Below are 27,990 nucleotides of genomic sequence, written 5' to 3'. Positions count from 1 at the left end.
GAATTTATACGTAACAGCAGTTTTAAAACTTCAGAGACACGCAGACGCATCGAAAAACCACACACACAAAAGAATTTCCATATCAACTGTATTTATTTGTTTACAGTGAGTGCCACTTCATCAATGCTCAATCATATATATATATATCTTTATATTGGCAAGTAAATATGTCAAGGTCTCAATCATAGCGAACAGCAAATTGAGCAACAATGACATCAAGCAACAACAGTCGAAATGATGGTTGTGGTCAGAGACAACATGAAGGGAAGCCTGAAACACAGTTAAAATACCTGATCTTTTTCACAAGATAGATTTTTACATTTTAGCAGTAATTTTAAAGCCATTTCAGACATGAAGTAATCACAGAAGAGATGCTGGTTATGGTCTCAACGAAAGCTGATAAATGAAGGTTCCAGATTGTACATGTACCTGTATACAACCAGTGGTTCATCTGCACTACCCACCAGTCACAGAAACTACTAACTGCCATGGAAGTGAGAGCCGGAAATGTCGCCGCTGACTCCGAATACAGTCAGACTCCGCTCAGTCCCCCAGACAGCTTAAGTAGTTCATTTTTAGGCACTGTGTTGCTGCAGGTATGAAAAAGTGACAGACAGACAGACAGGTGGTCAGTGGACTCTGAAGTGGACTGTGGATGGGTGAGAGCACGGAATGATCCCTTTTTCAGTGTGCTTTATGTAAATGAGGGGAGGAATAGCTGAGATGAAGAACACCATCCTTTCAGATTGACACAGATGGGATAGAGCCAGGCCTTCAGTATAAAGGTAAGGGCAACATTAAGTGCCTACTTGAGAGGTTTATTTCTTGTTTTTCTAACTGTATCCGTTCAAGTTTGGAGAAACTGCTCAACTGACCCCAGACGATTACACACAAGGCTCTAGTCCATCAGTTTCTATCTGGGAGGTTAGTGAAGCAACATTGTCGTGGTGTACTGGAGTCTATGAGTCGTTGACGGACATGCTCTCCATGGCGTTAGGCAGGTTCTGGTCTCCTCCCTGCTTCTTCTTCTTCCCTCCTTCCTGCTGTTTCTTTGACTTTTTAGACATCTCCTGATCAATAGGAGCGGGCTTGACGAACTTAATGATCTCTGTCAAACCTGGAGGACAGACAGCCGGAGGGAAAAACACATTTAAGCCTCCTAACAAAAAAACAAAGGCTCTTATAACATTCCATATCAATTTAATAATTTCCACATTGAAAAATTCCCGGAGAACCTAAATCTGTGGATATATAGGTGAGGCAATGAAAACCTCCACAGACACAGTTCAACCGTGACACTGCTTGAAGGAATAGTTTGACATTTAAGAAAGGTGCTGGTAGACTTATATTAAATTGTATTGATAACCAGGCTAGTTGTTTCCCCCTGCTTCCAGTCTTTGTGCTAAGCTAAGCTAACTGGCTGCGGCTTCATATATATTATATAGAGATGAATATTGTATCACTCTTCTCATCTTACTCTTGGCAAAAACGTGCGAGCCTGCCAGTGCCAAACTATTCCTTTAAGAAGGTTCCAACTCCGAAAACGTGTGTTTCTGTCAGCTGCTCCAGAATGTATTTCAAGTCAACTTCAGGCAAATTTTGGCTGAGCATTTGTCCCCTGTACTTTTTCACTCATCAAACAAGTGTTTTGGAACTTGTATTGTTATTGTGTGGGTGTGATACACTGGTCTTCAGCATGCATTGTGCCGTTTTTAAATTTAGCTGTAGTTTAGCACCTTTAAAAAGACTTGCACAATTTAACCACTTCAGACAGACAAGTGAAAATCCAGTTTTTTGTTTTTTTTATAGTCCAAAATTAATGAACTTAGTAACGCTCAAGAGGCCATACTGAAGCCTGCCTGATACTGGATTTTTGAGGCCAACATTTGGGTGTATAAAAGAAAAGAAAAGAAAAAAAAAAAAGGGTCAATAGTAATTTTTTTTCCAACAAAAACATAATCATGCAATCTTAAAATTGACACCTTAGATTTGTTTTTCTTTTTTAAATTGTGACCAAGATAGATACCGAGTGAGACAATTTGCAGTGTAAAAATCAATGTGTCAGTGCCCTCTGGTGGACAAACTATGTAATGGTGATATTGTTTTCAATTAACCTCAAAACCAGTTTAGTATCCTGTAGTGCAATTTCCTTTACTTATCAAGCGACATTGACACCGATTCAACTATATCTGCATTGAGCTAATATCAGCCAATATATGAGCCTGACTGATTTATGGCACTAGCTCTGATTAATACCTTGTATGAGTTATTAGTTTTTACATTGTGCATGAGGAGCACACACTATCATCGTGTGTACGGAGCGTACGCTGAAGTTCCAAAGGAATTTACTCCTAGTTATTCACTTGGTCTGTATTTCTTCACCGACCAACATGCTCCCTAACAGCTATTTCAAATCTTTCTGAATAAGGACTGCACACACCAGGAGTGAAACCATTCGGAACAGCTTACCGGGAGGCATGAACTCCCTGAGCTTCTCTGGAACAATGATGCCTTCTTCGGTCTGGTAATTCTCCAGGATGGCGCACATCACACGTGTGGTGGCGCACATGGTGGCGTTCAACATGTGCACAAAGTCTGCCTACGTAACGTGCAGAAAGAGGAAGTGTGTTTAGAGTATGCAGCAAAAGAAGGGATAAAACATCCTCCAAGGGAACTCAATGACTTTCTGTTGCTTCCAAGCGATACTTTGAGCTGTAGACATCTCATTATTTCAGTAATGCCGTTATCACATCTTGCAGAAAGCCTTGGAGCAGGAAGTGTTTTGATTGTCTCATTTTTACATTTTGATTTTAAATGCATTTAACTCTCAGCGAGCAGAAGGGAAGAGAGACAGCAGTCGATAAAACCTTGGAGCATCACCAAGAGGATGTCTTGGTGATTATGTCCCAAGTCTCTCTTTAATTCAAATAGCATGTTAATAAGGCCACTTCTTGACGTACAGTGGAGTAAACTGTTGTCGACTTCTGGAGGAAAAGAAAACAAGCCAAATCTCAGTTGCCTGGCTGGCACTCCTCTAACTGCCCAACAACAGTTGAGGCTGCACGAGCATCTCAGGAGGTTTGGTTACATACGCACCTTTGTCAAGATGCACAGCGGTGTTGGAACTGAGGGCTCACCTTGTCCATCATTTTTTTGGTCTGTCCGTAGCGGATGCGGAGGCGCCTGGCCTGGTAGTCAGTGCAGTTTGAGCAGGAGACCAGCTCTCTGAAAGCACCTGAGCCAGGGAACCAGGCCTCCAGATCCAGCTTCTTGCTGGCTGCATGATTCAGGGCACCTACGATGACATGCAGAAGTAAGTAGTTAGCTGATATCATGGTCTGATCATGATGCAGGCTCTTACTGTTCTAACAGCAGCTGGGGTTTAAGCCCTGTCTAGTGACTTTTGAGCAGCCGACAGGTCTCCTCCCAAATAACACCAGGCCAACTGCCTGAATGCACTGTGTATCACTGCCTCGAAAAATCCTCTCTGAAAACAAGGAGTGTATTGTACTAATAGAAAACAAGCAGTGGTGGTTTGTATCAATTTGTACTAACTGCATCAATTAGGGACTTGTGCGGGCAATTTGGTTTAATGTTACAGAGGTTTTAGGACTTCCTAGTTAGCCAAGACAAAGTTATGCAGGAGTGGGAGAGAGAGAGTGAGAGAAACAAATCTGATGCTTAACATTATTTGTTAGGTTGCAGTTATGCACTGGAGCAAAAAGACGAGAAAATAAAAAAATTAAAAAAACAGCACATCCATGCTAGTTTTCAAGCAGGGGTCATTTTCACATCAGTCACTCAAAGAACAGCCCGACTCTTGACTCTGTTGTTGTCTTGTTGAGTGCTAAAATAACATTTCAAAACAACAAACTCAAATGTTAATATGGTAGCGATCTATTTTGCCTGATCCTGACCATTCTTAAGAAGTGGTAGGAACAAACAGAAGCATTCACAACTTTTGTATTTGTGGAGTAATTCTTCACTTTCTAGTTCCCTGCGCTGAAAGCTTGTGTTCCTATTTGACTGGAAAGGACCAAAAGTCAGACCTATCCGTTTATTAGATACTTTTCAAACAGCTTCAGACGCGAGGCAGCTAAGACCGCACAGTATGATATCGGACCTACCGGAGACAATGTTGACGATGCGATAAGGGATTCCCAGCGACTGGTAGAACTCTTCTGCCGTCCCGATCATCTCATCGAACATCTCCCAGGACTTGCCGTCATGTGGGGAGGCATAGACAAACTGCTCAATCTAAAAGGAGAGAGACATGAAAACTTTGTGGATCAATTCCAGCATCTATACATCTAAAAATGACAAAAGAAAAAATCACTATACACAACTGAATGTTTTAAAATCAATTATACATATTGATTCCCAATACCCTGTTTACTTGAATATTAATGATTATTCTCATTCAAACTACTTCAGTGTGTGTTTAGCATATATGTTTATATGTTCTTGGATAATAATGGAGATAACTAGAAGTGATAAGAAGGGACTATTTATTCATTTCAACTGTATTTCACTGACGATGATGTATTATTTTTGACCTTTTCAAACTGGTGCACCCTGAAGATCCCGCGGGTGTCTCGGCCATGGGAGCCCACTTCCTGTCTGAAGCAGGTGGAGAAGCCGGCGTAGCGGATGGGAAGGTCCTCGGGCTTGAGCCACTCCTCCCTCAGGAAGGCTGCGATTGGCTGCTCAGAGGTGGCGATGAGGTACTTCTCATCTATGGCGCTGTCGTCTGACTTCTCACTGCTCTTACCGATGACCTGATGTAAACATACAGGGGATGAGAGGAAGGAACAAGAGACAGAAATCCACGGATCCAGCTAACTGTGAATGAGACTGCACTTTTGCAGGTTTGGACTTGAGGACTGTTTAACAAAAGGCAGATCAATTTTACGACAGCTTTGAAGAACTATAAAACTCAAGACGCGTAAATTTATCAACAGTCTAGTTAGTTATCCAGTCCGTTGTTCATGTGAAGAGAAGAGAAAAACAGCATCTTCCAGCCCTCTTTCAACACAGCAAGCAGCCCCACTGCAGTGTTTCCACCTCCACCGCGACCAAGCAAACATCAGTAACAGAGGCTGTATCCTAAACATTAAGCACTAGCAGGTAGGGATGTTTCACGCTATGATGAGTAGCCCAAAAAAAAAAAAAAAAAAATTCCCAGGATTATCACAAAATTCATCAAACTTTCCTGAAATGCTGTATTTAGCTCAGACAAAAAAGCAGGCTGGTTGCTTAAAGTTTAGGAAAGCGAACTGGGAATGACTCCAGATGCAGCATATTGTCTCTGGAAATGGTTAAAACCATTTAAGTGCACTTAAAACAAGAGAGATGGACCACGGCACAATTATAGTCTGCGCATTATGCGCTAGTCGTGGCCACAGTAGCCTGAGCCAGACAGGTTCTGCTAATGAGGTGCTGTGCTCGCGGTCCCCTATGAAAACAGTCAGAGTAATGATGGTAACAAAACTGTCGGAAGCATTGTTACCACAGGTATGTTTCACCACAGTATATAGTAAACTGTATAGTAATATCATAATTGTTCACATCAATATCAAATTTTAATAAGAATATTTTCTCACATTAATACACACTATGAATTGGAAATGTATACAAAATCATGTACAGTTATCAAACTGATTTTCAATGCAGTGAACTGTTTTCCACTGTTATGCTTTAAATCTAGTGGGACGTATGAGAATTTTGTTTTTTTTTGTCATGCACAACAGCACAGTGAATATCTTGTGGGTTTGTACTGCTGAATGGACAAAACAAGACATGTCAAAACTAAGATTAATCGAGAAAACAATCAGCAGATTAACTGATTTAAAAAATTTTAAAAAATGATGGTTATTTGCAGCCCGGGTTAATTCTGAGACCACGCTATACGTCCATTTCATGTAATTCACCGAATGTTCTGCTATTTAAAAAAAAGGTCCCAAGTGCTTTAAGAGCTTTAGTTCTCGAGTGGGTTACAACATTGCGATGTTCAGTATCTTCTATAGTGGCCGTCAGTGGAGCAGCATTCTGAAGCTGAAAATCATTGCTCATCACATCACTATATGTAGAATAACTAAGTGTACCGCTACCCCTTCTTCTCTAGAAAGTGCAGCTCTTTGTTAGGTCCTCCAGGTGGCACTGCCAAACCTACGAGGCATGGTCAGAAGAATGCAAACGCCTCAACATCTCATTCCAAATGGTATTAATATGGTTGGAATTGTTATTTCCGCACTTATTAAAACAATTTCATCTCCTGCTCATTGTTGCAATATGCACGACTCTGCAGGACAGCATATGCCCCTTCACAGCTGCGCTTTAACTCCAGTCACATCCATGACTACAGCTTGTTAATTGAAATCCAAGTTATCATAGAAAGTCGAAGAATTCAGTAGAAGTGCGCGTACCTTGTAAAGCTCTTCGTCAAACTGGCTGAGCTGGGCGACCTCCTGCATGACCTCTTTCCTCATGAAGAAGGGTGTGTAGAGCATGGTATATTTCTTGCTGTAGAGAATCCTTAAGGCGCAATTGATCAGAGCCTGCTCCAGGAACACCAGTGGCCCCTAAATGCAACACAGGAGACTCAACAGCTGGTCTCTCGATTCGCAGGCCAGGAAGCAAAATGGTGGTCACGGTTCTTCCCTTTGGGTGTATCTTTGCTAATTCAAACTATTATTTTGGTTGGAATCAAAATAGGAAAAAATGTCCTTGTTTGTGCACTGCGTGGGTGTCCGTACATGTGTCGAACCCACCTTCAAAAAGTAACCTCTGCTCCCAGCCACAACCGCTCCCCTTTCTCCATCAAAGCCATCGATCATGACCACCAGGTCCACATGGGAGTACTTCTTCTGGACAGTGCAGTCGCCCCAGGTACGCTCCACCTTGTTGTCTGCATCCTGTCAGGGGGAAACAAGAGCAAATATGATTGGTTATTAAAAGGATTGGAAGAAGCCAATCGGTTGATTGACAGAAAATTATTTACGTTCATTCTGATAACTGTCAAGCAGGTTTTCAAGCAGAAATGCCAAACTCTGTCTGGTTCCAGCTTCTCAAATGCGAGGATCAACAGCTTGTATCTGTTTGATATCACTAAACTGAATATCACTGGGCTGGGAGCCGTTGATCAGATACTCTTTCATTCTTTATTTCATTTCATTTCATTTCATTTTTTTTATTTTACATTTTATTGATGATGACAGATTCTATCCTCCTGGCTGTGGATGAGACCAGTCATGCACAAATCTGCGGAGAGACATTCTGTTGTTCCTCACCGAGGATTCTTATCAGCTGCATTTTTTGCTGGAAGGGTTTTGTTGCCGAATTCTGCTATAAAGTACTTCAAAGGTGTTCCGTTGGATTCAAGACAAGGGACGTGCTCAGCCAGATCATAGTTTGCACTTTTTTCTTCTTTACAAATGCTTGTGTTATCTTCGCAGGGTGTTTGGGTTCATTGTCATGTAGCCCCGTATCGGCATACTCCAACCGCCATGTTTAACAGTCGGCACGGTGCGGTCACTGTGGTAGTCCAGGCCAGATCCAAACAAACATGCTGGACCCCGTATGATCTGGAAAAATGTATTTTGGTTTCAAAGAATGTGCTGCCAACGTTCATCATTCATCCTTTGGCCAAGTTTAATCTTGCAGTTTTGTCCACTTCTTCTCGGACTCCGTCCATACAGGCTGAGTTCATGTAAGGTCCTTCCCACTGTCTGATTAGTCACAGAAACACCAGTTTCCACAGATAATCCTCGTGCTGAATCAGAAGCTCTTATGAAGTCTCAATCTGGATTCTTACTTGTTCAGGCAGTTCCTTACCATGTGGAACCATGTTGCATTAGACCCAACCCAGGGAGCTGTGGTGTTCACGGATTATTTTAGAACCGTGTTCATGCAATAAGCCTTGACTGGGGATCGCATGTCTTGTAGTTTGGGACCCATATTCTCAATGCACTCTATCTAACCTGTTTGTTTTTAATCATTCAGAAGATCAAACACCCTACACTTCAACTTAAAAATAATACAATTACTGTAAGATGGTATGATTTTGAATCATTTCACATCTTAGTGATACTGCACAGGCGTGTTTTTCAGCTTTGTTCAATTTGGACATTTTAGTATGACATGTCCTGATAACTGCTGTGTCATGTAACATCTAATCCACTTAAGTGTTGAAGATCGTGTCAATCAGTGTGAAAATAATTAAAATGACAGTGGATTTACATCTGCTTAAAATACTTCATTAAACCCAAGTCATGGAATCAGTGATCACAGGAATCAGATCTGCCGACGTCACACCACCCACCTCATCATCGCTGATGGGTACGGATGGGTGCAGAAGGTTGCCGATCTCCCTCAGGTACTCAAAGCGCTCCGCCTCCAGCTTTATCCTCTCACCGTCAGTTTTCTCCACTGCCTCGTCCACCAATAAACGCACCTTCTTGATCTGGGTTACTGTCAGGGCCTGACACAGAGAAACGTGGACATGCAATCAAGTGAGGAGATGCAAAGAAAGAAACTAATATGTAGGCTTTAAATTTCATCTGTATTTTTTTTTGTATAGGTTCCTTTAACAAATCCCCACATATGTGGCTGCATGTGTGCATTAAGTGCTTAAAACACAGACAGTCGTACCGATAGCGTTTCGGCCGTCAGGGACTCCAGATTCTGTGCTTCTTCAGGTACAGACTCATCCTCCCCAACTGGTTCTTTCCTCTGCATTCACAACATAGAAAGGGATGAAAATAAACTGCTTGAACATTTCAAATTTCTTCTCAGGTCTGTCCAGTTTTAAAATGACTAGTGGACACATACTGACTTCTGCTCCTGATGCTTTCGTACCTTCATTTTTTCCCCAATGCTCTTGCTGCAGAGGTTCTTTGCTTTATTGAGGTTGTCTGCAGTGAAGCGGCCTGTTAGGGGGTAAATCACAGTCAGTCAGTGCATCATGGGACTGAGCTAACCTTATGTGTGTGTGTGTGTGTGTGTGTGTATGTATGTGTGTGAGAGAGAGAGAGAGAGCTGCAGTACCAGGCCTAGTAACCTGGTGACAGGGGTTGCAGGGGGTTAACAACAGCTCACCCTCATACAGTCAAAAACTATAATAAAAACGTAAACAAACTATCTTCGTCATTTAAATGATGGCAACAATGCGCTGGCAAAAATCCCTGATCTTATCATGCGGGGTCAGAATGGCACCGTCTGTAGCTGCAGTGCAGGGCGAGGTTGATTTGACATGTTGCTGGCTGGGATTGCATCAGATTGCACGTTATTACCCGGCATCGCTAGCTAACCCGGCCTTAGCGTTAGCCGACACTTCGCATTATACCTGTCAATAAGATTTTGGGAACGCATGGTTAACTGGTGCTTGGCTTCTGTCTGTTTGAAGCCTTTTACTACGTGGCGTCCTTTAACTACGTGGAGGATGACCATATGGCTCGCTGAATGGTGCTCCCTGCGCTAGCATTAGCCCCATTGCGTGCTGCTGCCTCCCTGTTGTGAGATCATCATACCAAACTCCATTCAAATCTGGCCATAAATTGTTGCCTTACTTATTAACAATCGTTCACGACAGTACAAGGTATTTTTTTATTTTTATTTTTTTTACATACAGTCAAAATAGTGGCCACTGATAAATAGGGCATGAATATAATGCACCCAGCAGCCTTTTCTTTAGCATTTCAACGGTTAACTTAGCAGTCCACTGCAGTCTAGCTAACGTTTCGCTACTGTGGTGGAAGTCGTTTAGCAGGACGTGGACATACCAATCAAATTCACTATAAAAGTATATTCCTAAGAGCTTTTCTTTGCATTTCAATATACCGAATAGCAGACAGGGTCCCAAAAATGTGCTAAGTCTTTTAATGCCTCAGATGGGATGTAAAGGTTGGCTGTATTCGCCTACGTACAATGAAAACGACCAGATTTTTAATGGAGTTTCGCGTGAGCTCCTCTCCAGTGGATAATGCACTGAGGTTATGCTAATATTAGCATCATTAGCCACCGCGCTGACGTTAGCTACTATGATTGAAACAGAAATGAAACGGCGCTTACATTTTCTCCACTCTGTATCTGCAGCGACCAGTTTATCAACGAGTGTTACATCTTTAAACCTCTTCCTCTGAGTCTCCCGGATGATTTCTGGATCGCCGCCTTTGTCGGTCCGAAACAGGTCCAAGTCGAGCACCATCTTTCCACGCCGTCTCTCAGAGAGAACCTGAATGAGCTCGCAACGATGACTCCTACAACCGGGTTGCCAGATCTTGTTGCTCAAGTAGCTAAACCGTAATCTCAGTTTGAGTTGTTATATCAATATGTTAAAGATAATAATTATCACACCAAACCCTCACACAGGAGCAACAATTACAAACTCCATGCAATCAGATCATTTATTCAGATAAAGTTGATATTTCATCAAAATTATTTTAGGTACAAAAAGGTCAGAGGTTTTCTTCCAGCCTAGTAACCTACAGCATCAGCAAAATGTCTTGCAAATTATCCAATCACTCATCAATAGAAAAAGTCTCACATAAATGTGATGAATACATGTTATTAGAAGTCTTTTTCCTGTTTTAACTTGACTTGATTTGATGGTTAAATACACAAAGAAACATATTTCATATAAAATACAACATCAAATACAAGACAGCTCACAACATTTATCCACATGTAGCCCAACATCAGCATAACATTAAAAAAGACAGGGCCTATTAATCCATGAGATATGCACAAATAAAAAATAAGAATGACTGTAAACACGTTCTACAAATCCTTCCTGTACACATACATACAGTATATAGCATGTTAACACATTTCAGAGGTCAAAGTGCACAGTTGCTGCCACTGCAGCACAGCTGGCAAGCAGAGGTGGGTAGTTGGTCGACCGCTTAAGGGCACATCAGCAGGGATTGTAGATGCACTAGTTACTCTCCAGCTGTGAGCTCCCAGCTTCTCCTGTCTGGCCAGATACGAAACCAGCAAGTTTTTGGCCATCATCAGCTTTGAGCTTCAGGCCAACTGTTCTCCTGCACTGGGCCAGGGCTACCATGAAGTCAGGGCGTGCAGATTCCAGTTTTTTAGTGTTTAGTCCCCCCTTACCCAGAGTGATGTCTTTTGGCCCTCATTGCTATTCCAGCTTCATAGATAGCCCACTGCAGAGCCGCTCCGGCTGGTAACTTGGCAAAACCTTCCTCTGAGATGTGGGTTACCTTCAGGTAACCCCCAGGCCTGTGCAGAGCCACTCCATGGAGGTGGGAGAAGAGCAGCGGTAAGTCAACTGTCAGTGTGTAGTGCGATACCAGCCTCAGCTCAGTGGGGATGTCAGCTTCCTCAGAGTACTCAAAAATGGCCGCCATGTATTTGGACAGGTCCTGTGCCCTGGCTTTGGCTCGGCCCACCTCCTCTCCAATAAGGTGGACAGCTGCATTAAACCTGAAGGCTTTGGAGCCAAAGTCCAGCCCCGTGTCTGCCTCCTCATCTTCGTCGTCGCCCTCTGGCTCTGGAGGCTCAGGTCCATGGTTAAGTCCCCGAGAACAGATCACCAAGACGAAGTCGCACTCCCGGATCTGGCGGCAGTGCCAGGCCATACTGCCCTCCTCAGCCACGCTCAGAGAGTCCCACAGGTCCAGGCACACCTGGGAGGAATAAAAGAGAGCAGTTTTATGACAAAATGATCTAATAACACAGTTAAGGCCCACCCTTTATCATATTTAAAAAAAGAAGAAACAAAAAATGGATGACATAATCATTAACACATTGGCAAACTTTTACAGAAATGGTCCTTATAAAACTGTAACTGTTCAATATAAACAGCTGTGGAAAATGTCATGTCCACTACCTGTGTGCCCATGTGCTGCTGTATGAAGGCCCCTAACTGCATGACAGCTTTGACATGAGCGGGGCAGTCATAGCTGCTGTAGCAAATCAGAAGACGAGGAGGGGTCAGCTTGCTTCTGGATAATGATACCACTTCCTCCTGAGTCCCGCTCTCTCGATGCTGCTTGATAATACCTGAACGGGTATCAAAAAAGAAGCCTGGTTGCATTTCACACGCTGCTGGAAATGGAAAAGAAAGACCAGAGGTACAAGGAAGGTTCTCTGTCATATGGTTTGAAATGATCAATTTTCATGATTTATTAAAATAGCCTTCATGGAATACAAACATGATATATTTGGTTTGTCTTTGCACCTGGTTTCATGTCAAGTTTCTTCATCTGCAGCTTCGACTTTCTCCTGGTAAGAGCAGCCACTAAGACTACAAGCATGGCTACCACAGCCAGGCACAGTGGAAGCATCAGAGCCAAGGAGGCAGTGACAGAGAGCAGCGAGGCACCTTCTGAGGAGGGGGGAGTTGTGATTACAAGACAAATCAGCCACCGCCCCTAAAGAAATAGTTTGACATTTTGGGAAATGTGCTTTTTTGCATTACTGCTGAGAGTTAGACGAGACGTTTAATACCACTGTCAGGTCAGCGGGCCAATTCCGGAGCTAGAGCTGGGGAGTCGATTATGTTAGTAAAGCTTCCCCCTGGAGGTAGGGGGAAATTGCTGGCTTGGTTTTTTAAAGGTTAGAAAACAACCTTTCCAGCACCTAAAAAACTAGCAAACTAACAGAAAATAACTGATCTTGGTCACTGTTCGACAAAAACATTTTTATATTACTGCTCCGTATAGATTAAACAAATGAAACACAGTGTGTTTATTACTGAGCTTTAGAGGTGTTGATAGAGATATTTTTAAACTCAGGAGAGAGACAGGTTTGCTCTTTCCCCTGAGTATTAATGCTAAGCTATAGAATAGCCGGAATATTTCCCAAAAATTTCAAAGTATTACTGTCAAAGATGAAAAGCTAATGGGATTGATCACATGTATTAAATACTGTGTCCAACACATACATTTCATATATGGTCCAACAGACGCTGTATATCTCTAACTCTACTCAACAAAATGTAAGGAGAGCTTTGCATAGCACCGACTATCGAACACTATGTATGGATCAGCAACAACAAAACAACTTCCCCTACCTTTCTGAGTGCGCACGACCTGGACACTGAACGTTTTTCTCACTGCATCCACTTCATTAGCTGCAATCTGTGACGAAGGAAATGTTGAGTTAATTCTTGGCCTTGGAAATTGTAGTTTGACAAGATATTCTTAAACCTTAACTGAGTTTTTGACCAATTACGTGCAGCACAATAAGGTGTGAACACAACATCAATATCACCTTATAAAGTTAAGGTATAGAAAACATGTTATCTAAAAGTTGCCTATTTTACCAACATTTATTTGGGGTTTTGTTTCTGGCCATCTGATGAATATAAGTACATATATTCTCTCTTCTTTTAGCTCTGTTTTGGTCTCCATCCTAAGGAGAAATATCTGGCTCTTTGACTGCTAAATGCGCTCCACTATGTTCACCAGCCAGTTATTAACTTTGATTGTGTGTCGTTTGTTGCTGGGCACAGTGTCTGTATCATAGAGTGGATTTATCAACATTAAACAGCTCTGATGGGGACCGCAGCGTCAGGTGATGATTCTTTGTGGGTTGGTCACCACGAGTTCCTCAAGGTTCTGTGCTTAGACAAATTCTCTTCACCTTACAGTGGGGTCCAAAAGTCCCGTGAATGGGAAAGTGGTCTCAGCTGTATATATTCTTCCTTTAGGCAATATTATTAAGAGACATTAATTGTCATTGTTATTCAGATGATACTCAGTTATACTTATCAATGAAGCCTGATGAAACCAGTCAGTTAGCTAAACTCCAAGCATGCCTTGAGGACATAAAGACCTGGATTACCAGCAACCTTCTGCTGTTAAACTCAGATAAAACTGAAGTTATTGTACTTGGCCCACAACACCTCAGAAACACATTATCTAATGATATAGTTACTCTAGGTGGCTTTGCCCTGGCCTCCAGCACCACTATTATGGAATCTTGGAGTTCTCCTTGATCAGGATAAGTCCTTTAACTCCCACATACAACAAAGTTCAAGGAGTGCCTTTTTTCACCTACATAACACTGCAAAAAATCAGGCACATTCTGTCTCAAAAGGATGCAGAAAAACTAGTCAATGCATTTGTTACTTCTGGGCTGGATTATCTTAATTCCTCATTATCAGGCTGTCCCAACAAGTCTCTAAAGCCTCCAGCTGATCCAGAACGCTGCAACATGAGTACTGACAGGAACTAGGAAAAGAAATCACATTTCTCCTGTGTTAGCTTCTCTGCATTGGCTCCCTGTAAAATTCAGAATAGAATTTAAATTCCTCCTCCTCAACTACAAAGCCCTTTATGGTCAGGCACCATCGTATCTTAAAGAGCTCATAGTACCTATTACCCCACTAGAACACTGCGCTCCCAGAACACAGTCTTACTTGTGGTTCCTAGAGTCTCCAAAAGTACAATAGGAGGCAGAGCCTTCAGTTGTCAGGCTCCTCTATTGTGGAACCATCTTCCAGTTTAGGTCCTGGAGGCAGACACCCTCTCCACGTTTAAGAGTAGGCTTAAAACCTTCCTCTTTGATAAAGCTTACAGTTAGGGATGACTCAGGCTTGGCTTAAACCATCCCCCAGTTATGCTGCTATAGGCCTAGACTGCTGGGGGACTTCCCATAATGCATCGATCTCCTCATTCCTCCTCTTCCTCTACATCTGGACGCAGTCATATCCCATTAGTGCTCATTACTAACTTGACTCCTTCTCTCTCCTGTAATTTTGTGTTTTCTTGTCTCTTTCCTTTCTCCTCCTGTCGCTTTCTGCAGGTATTTCTGCCCCTGGTGCTGCAGAGTCTGGATCTGTGACTGTGGGCCACCTATTGACCCCATGATCCTGCTCAACACCCACTGCTTATTATTATTATTATTATGATTAGTCTTATTATTACTATTATTATCATTAATATTACTCTTATTATCATCCTATCCATTTTTAATATACGTAAACATATTGAACAGCAATGCTTTTTTTTAATAGTTATAGTTAACTTTTACAAAGTCCACTTACTTTTTTTTTAGCTTTCAACAGTGGAAAGCTCCAGAAAAAGGCTAGTAAGTGGTTGAGTTAAGATTATTTTTGTCAAACTACAAGAAATGTTTTTTTCAGGACAAAGAAAATGAAAGGATAAAAGCATGTAGCTTAGCATAGCACAGTTTTTAAAAACTTGTATTTCCACATTTTATATGATTAAACACAAAACAATCTGAGGTTTTTATTCATAAAACAATGCGTTTTGGTGGAGAACAGTTCTAATTGTACATCATCTGTCATCTGTCATCAACATCAACTATAGATATATATTTATAATCCGCTCTTATTTTACCTCACACGTGTAATTGGTTCCCTCTTGAAGGTCATTCAACTGATAGCTGTGGTGAGTCTTGTTTATGGTGGAATTCTGAGGAAACTGATTGTAGTTAATACAATTAAATTCACTTCATTATCAAATATTTCTGTAATATAAATAACAGAGGGGATTAATGCACTGAGTGAACACAAAGCCGCAAAATAATAATAAGGCTGCAGAAGTTGAAACCACTCACAAATGTTATGTCTGTGTATTTCGTCATGCCGTTAGCGTAACAAAGTGAGAAGTAGCTTCTGATGCCCAGGTTTGGCGGAGCGAGGTTAAACGTCACAGTGATGGCGGTGCCTTCCTGCTTGACCTCAATATGTTTGGGGTACCAGTCTACAAAAAGACCATGAAATATTGGCAGACTTAAAGCTGATCATAAGAAAGAACATTTAAACATTTAGTTAAGTTTATTTGGTAAGTTTGAGAAACTGAGAAAACATTTTTCTCTCACCCTTTTTGCACTGCTCAAGACCGTTCTTCTCTGCACATGCTGCAAAACCATAATATGCTTATTACTATAAATTAACCACTTTTTTGACAATAGTCTTCTAGACAGATACTGTGTATGATGAAAAGTGCAGTGTTGGAGAACAGACAAGCTTCCTGATGACAGAGCATGAAATATCACTGTAACTATATGTGTTGTGAATAAGCCAACAGGAGGAGGGAAGGATTTGAAAGGTTAGTCTGAAGCAACCACAAACTGTGTGCGTGCGTGCGTGCTTTTTGTGCCTTATTAGATAATATCTAGCCTACAGCTTTAAGGGGTCTTACAGCGTGTGGAGAAGATCTTGCTGTTGTAGAACCTCTCCCACTCCTCGGGCACTGGCAGAGCCATGACAGTAACTGCATACTGGGACCCAAGGGAGAGGCCGGGGAAAGGGTCCGACTTGTACACCTACAGCATACAGCAGCAATCATGACCTTGGTTTTGTTTAAACACATTTCACACTTTTATCTCTGCACAGGTTTTGGTGATAAAGTAAGAAGAGTTTTTGACAGATGCCTTATTAATGGTTGACAGGAAGTTCTCTCTAATATAAAATCTTATATATAGTACTGTCTTTTTTAAACTTCTCTGCTTTAAAGTCTGTCTTGTTTTCTTTTCTGTATCCTATCTTAATACTGTTTTTGTCTCTATTTTAGTGTTTATGTTTTAATAGAAAAAGCTCACTTATGGCAAGATCCACAAAAAATACAAATGAAAATAGAAAGTATATATCCCTCTCTGTAGGAGGTTATTTCTACTTGTTCAATGTTTTGATAATTTCTCCTTTATGATGGTTTGAGAATTGTGTATATCCTCTATAATAATACTAGTCACCTTGATCTCACATTAATATCTCTTGCAGATTAGTTGTGTACACAGGGCTGAGCAGAAACAAGAATATTTTTCAAAGACAAAATCACTCCTAATCAACCTGTAGTTATTACACTGAGGGTTGGTTATCATAAGCCTCGTCATCCTGAAGATCTGTATGCTTAAGTTTGAGGTTAACCTGAAATGTAATGTGCTCTGGATTGATATCCTCGCAACTGTGCCATAAATATAATAACCCAGGTTCATCAAGAATATTTCTATCCCTGGAAATCCAATTTTTGGATATTCACAGTTTTCATACGGTAGCAAGTTAAACACAGCACGCAATATCTTTTCATGGGCACCACCCTCAAACACTGTATCCACTACAGTGATGTTCTCTTCAGTGGATTTTCTGTTTATGTGGTTTGAATATCAGCATGTGGTGCCCCCCCCCAATCACTGTCAAAAGTTAATATGGAGCTTGCATGTCGGCTTGTGATTGTGCGGGACTCCGACCAGTGTAGAAACATACACAGGTTTAGCTCTGTATTGTGTAAGTGCCCATTGCTGTGAGGTGTATGATGTCCTGGTACATGACACGGTATATACCTGCGGGACATGCTCATAACAAAAGGCAATATAAATCAGAGTCTTGTGTGATTTTTACAGCTTTTGGATGATCTCCAGCGTAAAATTTACAGCTGTTTCCTCTCAGGACGTGTTTTCAGTTTCGAGGAGGGTGATGTCACAGTGATCTCACCCAATATGTAGCATCATTTCGCAATCCCCAGGTCATCATTTGTGAGTACGCGCCGAAACTAAAAGATTCTCAGAAAGTGGCCACTGGTGTGTCCTCCCAGGGGAGTGTCTTTCATATAACAAGAGTCAGAAAGATTTAGGATCCATTCATTGATTAAAAAAAAAAAAAAAAAAGGTTCAAAATAGAAGTTGAATAATATGAAAATTATTATTTTGTTGTTGTTCGTATCTAAAGTCAAAATTGACTGTAGGATGTATGAACTGTATGTAATAAGAATTCCTGTTGTCGAACGGCATACCAGACGGAAAAAGAAGCACAGACCAAAGTGAATGGGGCCCTTCCTACCCTTTGAGCATGTGAAGCGGGCAGGGAGAGGTTACGACGGAAGAGCAAAAGCTGACAGGCGATAGTAGACCCTCCCAAAGCCTGAAGGGACACCTGAAAGCCTCGCAGGAAGGCGATCCCTGCAGCAAACACAAAAGGGTCGGAGTGAAATCAGTGTCACGGACGCAACGGCAGCCCATCATCCAGGTTGCATATACAGTATACTCCAATGTCAATTTAGCTTTCGACATGAAAGTCTGTTACACTGTCACCTGTCATGGCCTCTGTCATATGTGGAATAATCAACTGAGCAGTCTCTAACACTTTGAAGCATTCTCATAATGCAAGGCATAGTTTTTCCCCTTTAAGAATAACTCACTGTTTGTCACCTGAAAGAAATCTCCTTCATGTCAAACCCTGATGTGGGAAATTACATTGGAGGTGATAAATGAATTTCAAAACTGGCTGGAATTTTAAAAACCAACCAAACTGCAACCCAGTTTAAAGTCATGCTGTGTGTCCTCATAACAGCGGCATGCAGAAACTGGTTTGAAAATACATGAAGAGAGACGTGAGATGTGACCTGGTAGCCGAGCCGCATCAACATACCATAGTAGCTGGGCTTCCAGGAGACAACAATGGTGTCGGAAGTGGGGTTTGGTTCATGTAGAGATTCAACCGTCACATCATTGGGCGCTTGGACGTAGTGCCGGCAGATTTCAGGGTTCTCTTCTCCCAGCAACTCAAAACATGGCCACGGAATACAACCTGAGGAGAAATAACGACGGATAGAAATGACCTCAAAGTATTTTGGACATTTTCAGTATAAACTTCTAGACAGTGCACAAGTCTGGACGTCTGAAGTGAGGCAAACGGGGTATTTGAGCAAGACTAGTCTACAGCCACGCGAGGCGGCAGCTGCTAACGTACAATCACTTTTCACGCTAAAACGCTGATGTTCAGCAGGTAACATTTAGCTAACGATAGGTCACCATCTTAGTTTAGTGTGTTGGCATGCTTGCATTTACTAATAACCACTAAGCACAAAGTAAAGCTGAGGCTGATGGGAATGTCCAATGTATCAATATATTAGTATCCAATAGATATTTCACTCAAAACCACAAATGTCAATCTCAGGGTGACTCTAGAGGAAAAGTCAATGGAATGATATGAAATCTGGTTGGACCAAATGCGGTTGATCTTTGCATCAAAAAAAAAAAAAAAAAAAATGAGCACAACAGCAGCACTAAAGGTGAAGTTAGACAAATATTTGACAGGGGATCAGCCGGGGGTTCTTTTTTGTCTTCTGCTGTTAAGTGTAATGAGAGAGCCCGTGTCTGCTCATGTGACATCTGCTCATTATGACACTAATGCTGTGAAGCGTGTTTTCAGGTGAAGGGCATGCAGGGCAGAGACCTTTAGCAGATGGTGAACAACATCTCAGAGCTGCCAAATTATCTTTGAGCACTTCTAAGTGCATTCTAAGCTTTAGCGCAGTTTCTCTGTGTAATTAGCCTACAGACATTTGCAGGTTGGCTGCGAGCCCAGTGCAGCCTGTCTGAATCAGACCTACTTCCAAATGCTTCGATGGAGTTAAAACCCAGAGCCTTCCTCACATCACTTCTGGTTATTCTGCAGTATTCACATCCCGGTCCTCCCTGCAGAGGAGAAAGTCATAATGAATTCAGGCAAATTGTGTCTGTTTCAATTCAGGTGAACAACCCAAATAACACATCAAACTGGAACATAGGAAGGACAATAAAGACACTGTGATGGAGACAGCACAAAAACAGATACTGTATATGAACACATCAACAAAAACCTGAACTTAAACATTAGATTTGATGTATGCTCAAAACTAGCTGAGGACTGTGTACTTTCACCCCTCAGATGCCGAGAGAAAGGAGGACTGGGTCAGACACAAGAATGTGAAAGAACACACTCTGCTTACCCAAGTGGGGTACCCAGTAGCTGCCCTTAAAACTAGGAGTCAGCTTAAAACACACTTCTACCCCTTTGGCCTGGTCAGAGATCACCTGAGACTTATTTTCACTGTGTGACCATGTCATTTTTTTGAAATGCTTTTTTATTTTATTTTACTTCATTCTCCTTTTTCTTGTTTTCTCCTTTCTTGTGTTTTTTTTCCCCCTCCTCTCTCGCTGTGCAGTAAAGCACTTCGGATCAACTCTCTACATGGTTCCATGTAATACTTGTAATATAAATCCAGTGGAATAAAAAGTAAAATGTTTGGGTAAATGAGCTTCTACTTTGCACCACTGGTTCAACACAGAAACCAGCAGCAGCTGATACTGAAGTTACTAGTCACTTTCCAGATTCCGATTTTACATTAAAATACATATGCGTGATGAACCTACCAAATTCAATACAAAAAAAAACAAACAAAACGTATCCTGGGGCTCCTTGTCACAGGTTCCAGATATTTATCAGTTGTTAGCACTTAGTTGTTAGTACACTTAGCTGATATTACTTTGGACCTTTACGTAAGTAAGCTTTTAATGCAGGACTTTTACTTGCGATGGGGTATTTTTTGATTGTTGTGTTCTTTCCTTTTATTTGGGAAAAGGGTCTGATTACGTCTTCCACCTTTGATTGACACTGCCATCTTGCTCTGCAGGTCTAAAGACCATAACTAGACTATCGGGTGGAGAAGATGAGAGAGAAGAAATACTGCATCGGCCTCAGGAACGAAAGAGAGAGCGGGACTGTGTGTGCGCGTGCACGCGTGTTTTGGTTAACACCGTGGTAGTTAAACTGTCGGGTGAGGTAATGGCCATCAGAAAGTCTCTGTCGCTTAAATGCTTACTTGCACGCAAGCTGAAGAGGGAACATAATTGGCTTGCTTAGCATGCACGGTACAAATGGGAAGTCCTCTGTTCACATGCTCACAGTGACGGTGACATCAAGGATCACAACAGATAAACTGCAAAGCGTTTCTAAGGTATAACTCTGTGGTTACACTCAGCAGCAACACGAAAGAAGAAAGAAACTTGACACCGAACAAGAGAAGTCGCCCCGAGGTCAAAGTGACAGTGTGTGTCGGTCGAAGGGGGTTGCTGTGTAACACAAACCAACTTTAGAGCTCAGGTAAAGATGGTGACCTTCGCGTTCTTGCTTTGTCCATTTACTGTTTACGAACGTAAACAACTCTCTGCCGAAGGCTGAAAACAGCACCTTTCCTCAGCGAAGAGACATAAATATCATCTTTGAGAAGTTCAGGAATTTTCAGAGAAGATGCAGTGTGTGAAGTCTGTGAAGTAAGTATTAGTCGCAGTCAAACTTGTCGAAGAGCCCCTGATATTTTCTGTTGGGAAATCATGCACTTCCCATTTAAAAACGTTAGAGATCTTTCTAGACCTACAGGACACCTGTAGACAATTACGGTTTATCTTTATATCTCCGAAAAACCTGTGACCCCTTAAAAATAAAGCTATTTCTTTTTGCTATCCCTCGTCGCATGTCGCAAATGTGGCAAGGAGGTACATTTCTTCCTCTTATCAGGTGTGCTTGCTCATGACCCTCCAGATTTACCTTGCTACCCCTTAAGGGGCCCCGACTTTCAGGCTGGGAACCACTGCTTCAGGTTACAACCGGGTCGACCAAAGAAGGATTTTTCCTCTCCTCTTGTTTTAGTTGAGTAATTTGTGGTCAAGTATACGTTTCTAATAATTCACATGAAAAAAGTAAGGATTAAGTGAACTTGTAGAGATGTATCTAAAGAGAGGTTTACAACTGCATAATGCATGTTGCACTGTATATTTCAAATACAATTTTTTTTAAACATGATGGATAAAAATAAACCCTATGTGTAGTCATGATGTATTGCACAAGACACTGTGTAAAAATATAAACAACCCAGCCAGTAAAACCAGAAATTAATCTAATGTCTGTACAGATTCAGAAATGTTCACCCCACCCGAATTAAATGATTCTCTATTAGACATTGAACCATGTATATTTAGTCCAGGTTTGTTGTCTGAGCAGAAGTGTTTGCGAGCTCCTCCACTGTACAGCTGGAGGAGAAGCAACATGTTCAATAAATGTAGAGTCGGTTCGAAATCTGGCTTACCTGTCGGATACAGTCCAGACTGCAGTCCTGAGGGGTGATGGCAGCGGCTGTGACATCATCTTGGGCCCAGAGTGGCCGACAAAGTGCCAAGAGCTGGTACAAAACGAGGGCTGACCGCCACATGCTGCTACAGCCAGCATGACATCGTCCTACTGCGAGCCCCAGACCTCAGAACTCGCACAGCAGCTCACGCCTTGGACTGGCTAGTTGTGAGAGACCGAGAGAGAGAGATCCGATGTTAAAGCCCCTTCAGCGCTGATTGAGTGACAAGAACCTGGGAGGAAGGAGAAGGCGGAAAGGGGAGTGGTGTCTTTAGGCCATGGGCGGAGGTGCAGCCAGCCAGCTCGCTGTACATGTTTTAACAGTTACACAACCACACTCATTCATTTTGTATTTGGGAGCAGGCGGCAATTGGCAGGTTTCAAAGTAATTTAGCTAAAGCTAAGGACACCACATTCCAAATAGTCATAAACACACACAGGGATGATAAACATATTTTAGACATGTGGAAAACGCAGCTACAGTCCATCCAGAAAGTATTCAGACACCTTCACTTTTTTCACGTTTTGTTATGCTGCAGCCTTATGCTAAAACTGTTTAAATTTTTTCCCTTATCTACACTCAATACCCCCGAATGAAAAAGCAAAACTGAATTTTAGACATTTTTTGCAAATTTATTAAAAAGGAAAAACTGAAATATCACATTGGCTTGTGATATGGGACAAACTTCGAGAAGGACAACCAGTGCTAAGTATGATGTCTGGTTTACTCCAGAATTGATACGAAACAGTTCAATCTTGGTTTCATCAGACCAAAGAATCTTGTTTCTCAGTCTGAGAGTCCATTAGGTGGTTTTTTGCAGACTCCAAGCAGCTTTCATGTGTCTTTCACTGAGGAGAGGCTTCTGTCTGGCCCCTCTGCCATAAAGCCAGACTGGTGGAGTGCTCCCGTGATGGTTGTCCTTTAGAAGTTTCTCCCATCTCCATACAGGATCTCTGGAGCTCAGCCAGAGTGACCATCAGCTTCTTAGTCACCTCCCTTACCACGGCCCTTCTCCCCCGCTTGCTCAGTTTGGCCGGGTGGCCAGCTCTAGGAAGAGTCCTGGTTGCTCTAAACCTCTTCCAGTGAAGAATCATGGAGACAAATGTGCTCTTGGGAACCTTCGATGCAGCAGAATTTTTTTAATAGTCTTTCCCAGATCTGTGCCTCAACACAATCATTTCTCTGAGCTCTACAGACATTTCCTTGCTTGGTTTTTGCTCTGATATGCATTGCCAGCTGTAAGACCTTGTATAGACAAAAATCATGTCCAATCGATTGAATTTACCACATAGACTCCAATCAAAGTGTAGAAACATCTCAAAGATGATCAAGAGAAACAGGAGGCATCTGAGCTGAATTTCAAGTGTCATAGCAAAGGTTCCAAATACTTATGTCGATGTGATATTTCCGCTTTTTATTTTTAATACATTTGCAAAAATTTCTAAAATTCTGTTTCGCTTTGTCAATATTTGGTAATGAGTGTTGATTGATGAGGGAAAAAATGAATTTAAACTATTTTAGCATAAAGCTGCAACATAACAAAATATGAAAAAGGTTAAGGGGTCTGAATACTTTCTGAATGCATTGAATGTGTAAATGCCAAATCTAATAAAAGTCATGAGACCAGTGATCATAGACAGGTTTGTTTTATTAAGGGCAGATGCTACAACATGTTTATGAGCTATATACATATGAATGTGGGGTTGTTTACTCAGGAAACATTGCATTGGCAATTCAAATACATTTAGGAAAAATAGTATTTCAAATACCAAGTAAAATCATAAATCAATAGTTTATCAAATCTTGATAAAGCGTTGATGAACTATGGTGTAAAAGAGTAAAATAAGAAGGTAGTTAACAAAAAAAAGTTTGCATCAAGGATTCCAGAGGCTGGAGAAAACAGCTGTTTCATCGGATCTGAAAAACAAAGAAACAAAATGTGAATTCCCAACACATCGGAAAACAGTCTGTTTTTGCCAGGCATCTCCATGGACTGGTATGTGGCAACTTGCAGCAAGTAGAGAACTGTTTATCCAGGTTCTACTATGCTTCAATACTTTGATCGTATATTGCTTTGGAACATGAACACAGGTCTTCAGGTTTTGGGGCTTGTACAAAACTCATGACTGGTCCAAATCTGTCAAGAGTCATACATGGATAAGGTGCCTCTGCAGGGCAAACGCTAATTTGCTCTATTAGCTAATAGCTATTGGCACATTTCAGCACAGCAGCTTATACATTACACTAGTTGTTGGAAAATTCTCTCACTGTGCACTCAGCTGTTGCGGGGTCTTAATGCGGGTCCCAGTCCAGTATCGTCCTGTTACACCTGACAGTGCAACGTCACCTCCTGTCAGCTGTAATATTATCCTGCTAATATCTCCAGGATGGTCACACCACCACCTCTCATATTAGTCATGCACCGCTTTGCTTTAGAAATACATTTCTTCACATCTATCCTCACGTTTAATCCTTCCCTTTTTAAGTCTGCCGCAGCATGGAGCTGCTCTTATGACACCTCCTTGGCATCTTTACTGACAGAACTTTCAAACTGTTTTGGATCCTCTATACTGACACTGCTAAATATGCCTGCTCATTTCTGACAGCAGGACTTGAAGCTCGGTGTTGTGAAATTCTTGTTTTCACTCACAAATGTGAACCCAAAGACAGAGGTTTCAGTAATGGACAACACTGACTGGCCGACAAATGGCAGTTCTCCCCTCTGTTCAAGGATGGTAGTTCCAGCTTGACAAAGATGGCCGCTCTTATTTTTCATTCAAACCACCTGTCTTCTTTTTCCAACACCTGAACAACACTGGCCTTACAGAAGTGACACTTTCACTCTTTACCTGTGCAGTTATTCATCCTCTGTATACGTTAGAGATCTTTTATGTTGTTAAGATTAGTGTAAAACTAAAAGCAGCCGCCTGCTACTGGAAACAAAATTGATTTACTATGAAAAAAACAAATTAAAATGAAAAATACACTTCGGGGCAAATTAGTAGCCAGACCAATGAAACTTGAATGACCCCTTCAGGGAAACAAGGTAATTTACTACTAAAATGAAGCATGCCGGCATGTAGCAAAAGGCTTCTCACTGTATATTTGTCCCATTTCTTCTCAGGATCGTACGGCTCCCAGCGACTAGCAGGGAAGATGTGCTTGTTCTTCTCATACCAGCTCCTCAGCACCACTTTACCTGCATGAGACTTTGGGGGAAAAGATCAAATCTGAATTTTTATATCTTGAATTTTAATGTCCAGTGAGTTAAAAATACTAACTGCCCATGCAAATTCAGAGGAAGACTGCTTGTTTTTGAAAGTTGACATGTTTGAAGAATGAACTTAGTATCAAGAAAACCAACATAATGTAATGTGGATAGTGAAGTACATGAACTTGAGTTTGCACAGAGGAAGTCTTTTCGCTTTATGGTTTACATTTTTTCAGATTAACCAAAATTTCTGTTCATTTTCTCATAATCTCCTGTTTTTTGCTGGGACAGAGACAAAAAAAAAAAAAAAAAAAACACCTCACCTCATCTTTCTCTACAGTGGCATCGTTCACAAGTCGAATATCATCGTGGACATCAAAGCTGAAAAGAGGACCTTCGGAGAAAAGATAAACAGGGTGAAAAGGCAGGAAACCCAACTTCTCACTGTCCCTGATGCTGTGCAAAAACCGTCACGTACCACTTCAGATACTCCATATCTATCAATGGTCTGTATGCTGTTGTCCACTTACCAGATTTGCCTCTGGCTTTGGTCACGATGAAGTCGTAAAAACTGTGGTGCTGAAGCAGGCAAAGAGATAAATTATGAAGATGTTCAATCAGTGAAAACGTGCACCAGCTGCAGGACAAATTTAAAACACATCATTGAAACTAATGACAGTTACCACTATAATCTCACAACTCACTGCGGGTCAAAGACCCGGATTTTAAAATCTAGATTTTACATATTTTATTTACTGCATCACATCATTTTCCGCTAATACTGCTATTACAACTTACATGGAATATACTGTAAAGTCTACCAGTCTAGAAATGCATCTTTACGACTCTTGGATTGTAAACATATCAAAGGCACTGAATCACTGCTCTGGCAATCTTACAAGAGGTGAAATGAACCAAGTCCAAAAAAAAGTGAAGCAACAGTTCAGGCTGTGGTTTTCATGGGTGTGTCATAAGTACAATCAGCACTTACATGTGGAATTATCAGATCCTCCTTGATGTACATCAACTGCTCTACTCCGGCAGACCTGCACAGAGGAGAAATTATGCCCAGAAAAGACAAAGTTTAAGGTGATCTCAGGTGGAAAACTGACTCATTTTCCAGTGTAAAGCTTCTATCTGTGGTATCTGAAAATTTCCTCTGCGGCAATTCTTAGTGGTAGTATCAAAGAGGAGACTGTGGCAGACAGCAATGATTAACACCGTTATCATAACGGTGTTTAAAATTGTACATGCTGAGGGGGACACATAACGTGTTTGTGTGTGTGTGTGTGTAGATGGGCAACCTCTAGTGTAAGTGTATCTCAGTTGTATGTGTTTTTCAAATAAGATCAGAGATTTTGTGCTTTCCACCGCATCTCAGGGTCCAAACAAAAGACTGTGAGATGTGGTTGAAATTTTACAAAAAGCTAGTAAGTAGGCATTTGAGGTGAGATCATTTTGTTACACTCACTGTTCCCAAGCTCGAGAATAATTTTCAATACTTGGTACAGACTTGAAATTAGTCTCCACTGTGTATGGCTGATACATCAGGTGATTTTTCATATATCTTACCACAAGCTAATCTTAAAAGCACATTGGTTGACTCCTACTCTATTTGGCAAAACAGAAGAATGGAAAGATTTATTAGCCTCATAGCTTTCCATTTGGATTTTTAGTTTGCATTTTTCCACGTCACTGCTAGTTACATTCTTAGGAAAGCTTCTTTCAGAAATAAAAATTGTAAGTACAACTAAGGATGACTTCTATTTTATTATTTGTAAACAGCCTATTGCAAAAAAGATAAAATTATCTTCCTGGACTGTCAAACAGTAAGAAAAAGCGTGGGAAAGAACAAAATCACAGAAGGGAGATGACCTTTCATTATTATGGATTTGACTTAAAGCGAGAATTGAGAAATAAGTGCGCTCATTCATTTGCTAAATATACGCAAGTTGTTGCTATCGCTTTATAGCCAACGTTAGCATTAACAGCTGTTCACTTACCATTCGAGATGAAACGTTAACTTTTGTTTGACTACTATTTCTATCACTTTTTTTCTTCTACTGAAGTTAGCATGCTATCTTGCTAGGCGCGACCGAGCCGGCCCGTGTCGTCACTTTCAGGTAGTGAGTCAAGTCTGCCCTCAGTTCAGCATGAGAGGATTGAGAAGTGGGCGTACTCTAACCTCTTGTCTTGCAAACACAACAATGGCTTAAGCTCTTGGCAAGCAACCATCACCACCGCCCGATACCGGCAGAAAACACATTCAGCGGCAGAGAAAACTCAAATATAGCACCTTTAATAGTGATAGTGTATGCTTAGCTGACACTCCTTTCCATTTTATTATCTCACCTGAGCTCACTGAAGTCCTTCCTGAGGACTTCCAGGGCCCTCTGCAGGAAGTTCTGGATAGTGTTACCCTTCTTCATCTGCAGAAGAAATACATACGGGGACGATGGGAATGTTTAGTGTTATGTCTCCGTAAAGTCCCCTGACTGACTGACTGACTGACTGACTGACTGACTGACTGGCTGACTCACTGACTGACTCCCTGACTGGCTGGCTGGCTGACTGACCAACTGGCTGACTGGCTGGCTGGCTGACTCACTGACTGACTGACTGACTGACTGACTGACTGACTGACTGACTGACTGACTGACTGACTGACTGACTGACTGACTGACTCCCTGACTGACTCCCTGACTGACTGGCTGACTGGCTGGCTGGCTGACTGGCTGACTGGCTGACCGGCTGACTGACTGACTGACTGACTGACTGACTGACTGACTGACTCACTGACTCACTGACTAACTGACTCACTGACTGACTGACTGACTGGCTGACTGACTGACTGGCTGACTGACTGACTGACTGACTGGCTGACTCACTGACTGACTGACT

General features: G+C 41.7%; 3 protein-coding genes across 3 annotated transcripts in view; all 3 read right to left on the bottom strand.

The window, feature by feature from the left end:
• Window positions 1-74: 74 nt before the first annotated feature.
• sars1 (seryl-tRNA synthetase 1) lies at window positions 75-10,283 on the bottom strand. The gene is made up of 11 exons (XM_040153712.1): window positions 10,069-10,283; window positions 8,857-8,927; window positions 8,650-8,730; window positions 8,321-8,479; window positions 6,771-6,914; window positions 6,426-6,581; window positions 4,557-4,778; window positions 4,128-4,257; window positions 3,138-3,295; window positions 2,470-2,599; window positions 75-1,117 (listed from the first exon to the last, which is right to left on the bottom strand). The coding sequence occupies exons 1-11, from the start codon at window positions 10,202-10,204 to the stop codon at window positions 960-962; spliced, it is 1,545 nt and encodes a 514-aa protein (XP_040009646.1). The 5' UTR covers window positions 10,205-10,283; the 3' UTR covers window positions 75-959.
• Window positions 10,284-11,108: 825 nt separating this feature from the next.
• Window positions 11,109-21,959, bottom strand: si:ch211-207e14.4 (interleukin-17 receptor D). The gene is made up of 12 exons (XM_040153900.1): window positions 21,837-21,959; window positions 19,323-19,407; window positions 18,359-18,517; window positions 17,771-17,889; window positions 16,137-16,260; window positions 15,814-15,852; window positions 15,550-15,695; window positions 15,330-15,404; window positions 13,037-13,103; window positions 12,203-12,349; window positions 11,852-12,024; window positions 11,109-11,648 (listed from the first exon to the last, which is right to left on the bottom strand). The coding sequence occupies exons 1-12, from the start codon at window positions 21,957-21,959 to the stop codon at window positions 11,109-11,111; spliced, it is 1,797 nt and encodes a 598-aa protein (XP_040009834.1).
• A 1,559-nt stretch (window positions 21,960-23,518) lies between these two features.
• fam50a (family with sequence similarity 50 member A) overlaps window positions 23,519-27,990 on the bottom strand; it is a 12,613-nt gene continuing 8,141 nt past the window's right edge. The window contains exons 7-12 of the mRNA XM_040153898.1: window positions 27,442-27,518; window positions 26,081-26,135; window positions 25,620-25,668; window positions 25,413-25,483; window positions 24,977-25,087; window positions 23,519-23,795 (exon numbers count right to left, since the gene is read on the bottom strand). Of these exons, the coding sequence (XP_040009832.1) occupies window positions 23,787-23,795; window positions 24,977-25,087; window positions 25,413-25,483; window positions 25,620-25,668; window positions 26,081-26,135; window positions 27,442-27,518 (372 nt within the window). The 3' untranslated portion in view covers window positions 23,519-23,786. The remainder of the gene's footprint in view (window positions 23,796-24,976; window positions 25,088-25,412; window positions 25,484-25,619; window positions 25,669-26,080; window positions 26,136-27,441; window positions 27,519-27,990) is intronic.

The sequence above is a fragment of the Xiphias gladius genome, chromosome 18 (assembly GCF_016859285.1).
Source record: "Xiphias gladius isolate SHS-SW01 ecotype Sanya breed wild chromosome 18, ASM1685928v1, whole genome shotgun sequence".
Lineage (NCBI taxonomy): Eukaryota > Metazoa > Chordata > Actinopteri > Istiophoriformes > Xiphiidae > Xiphias > Xiphias gladius.
Note: the sequence above shows the minus strand (reverse complement) of the source record. Positions and strands in the feature narration are given on the sequence as shown.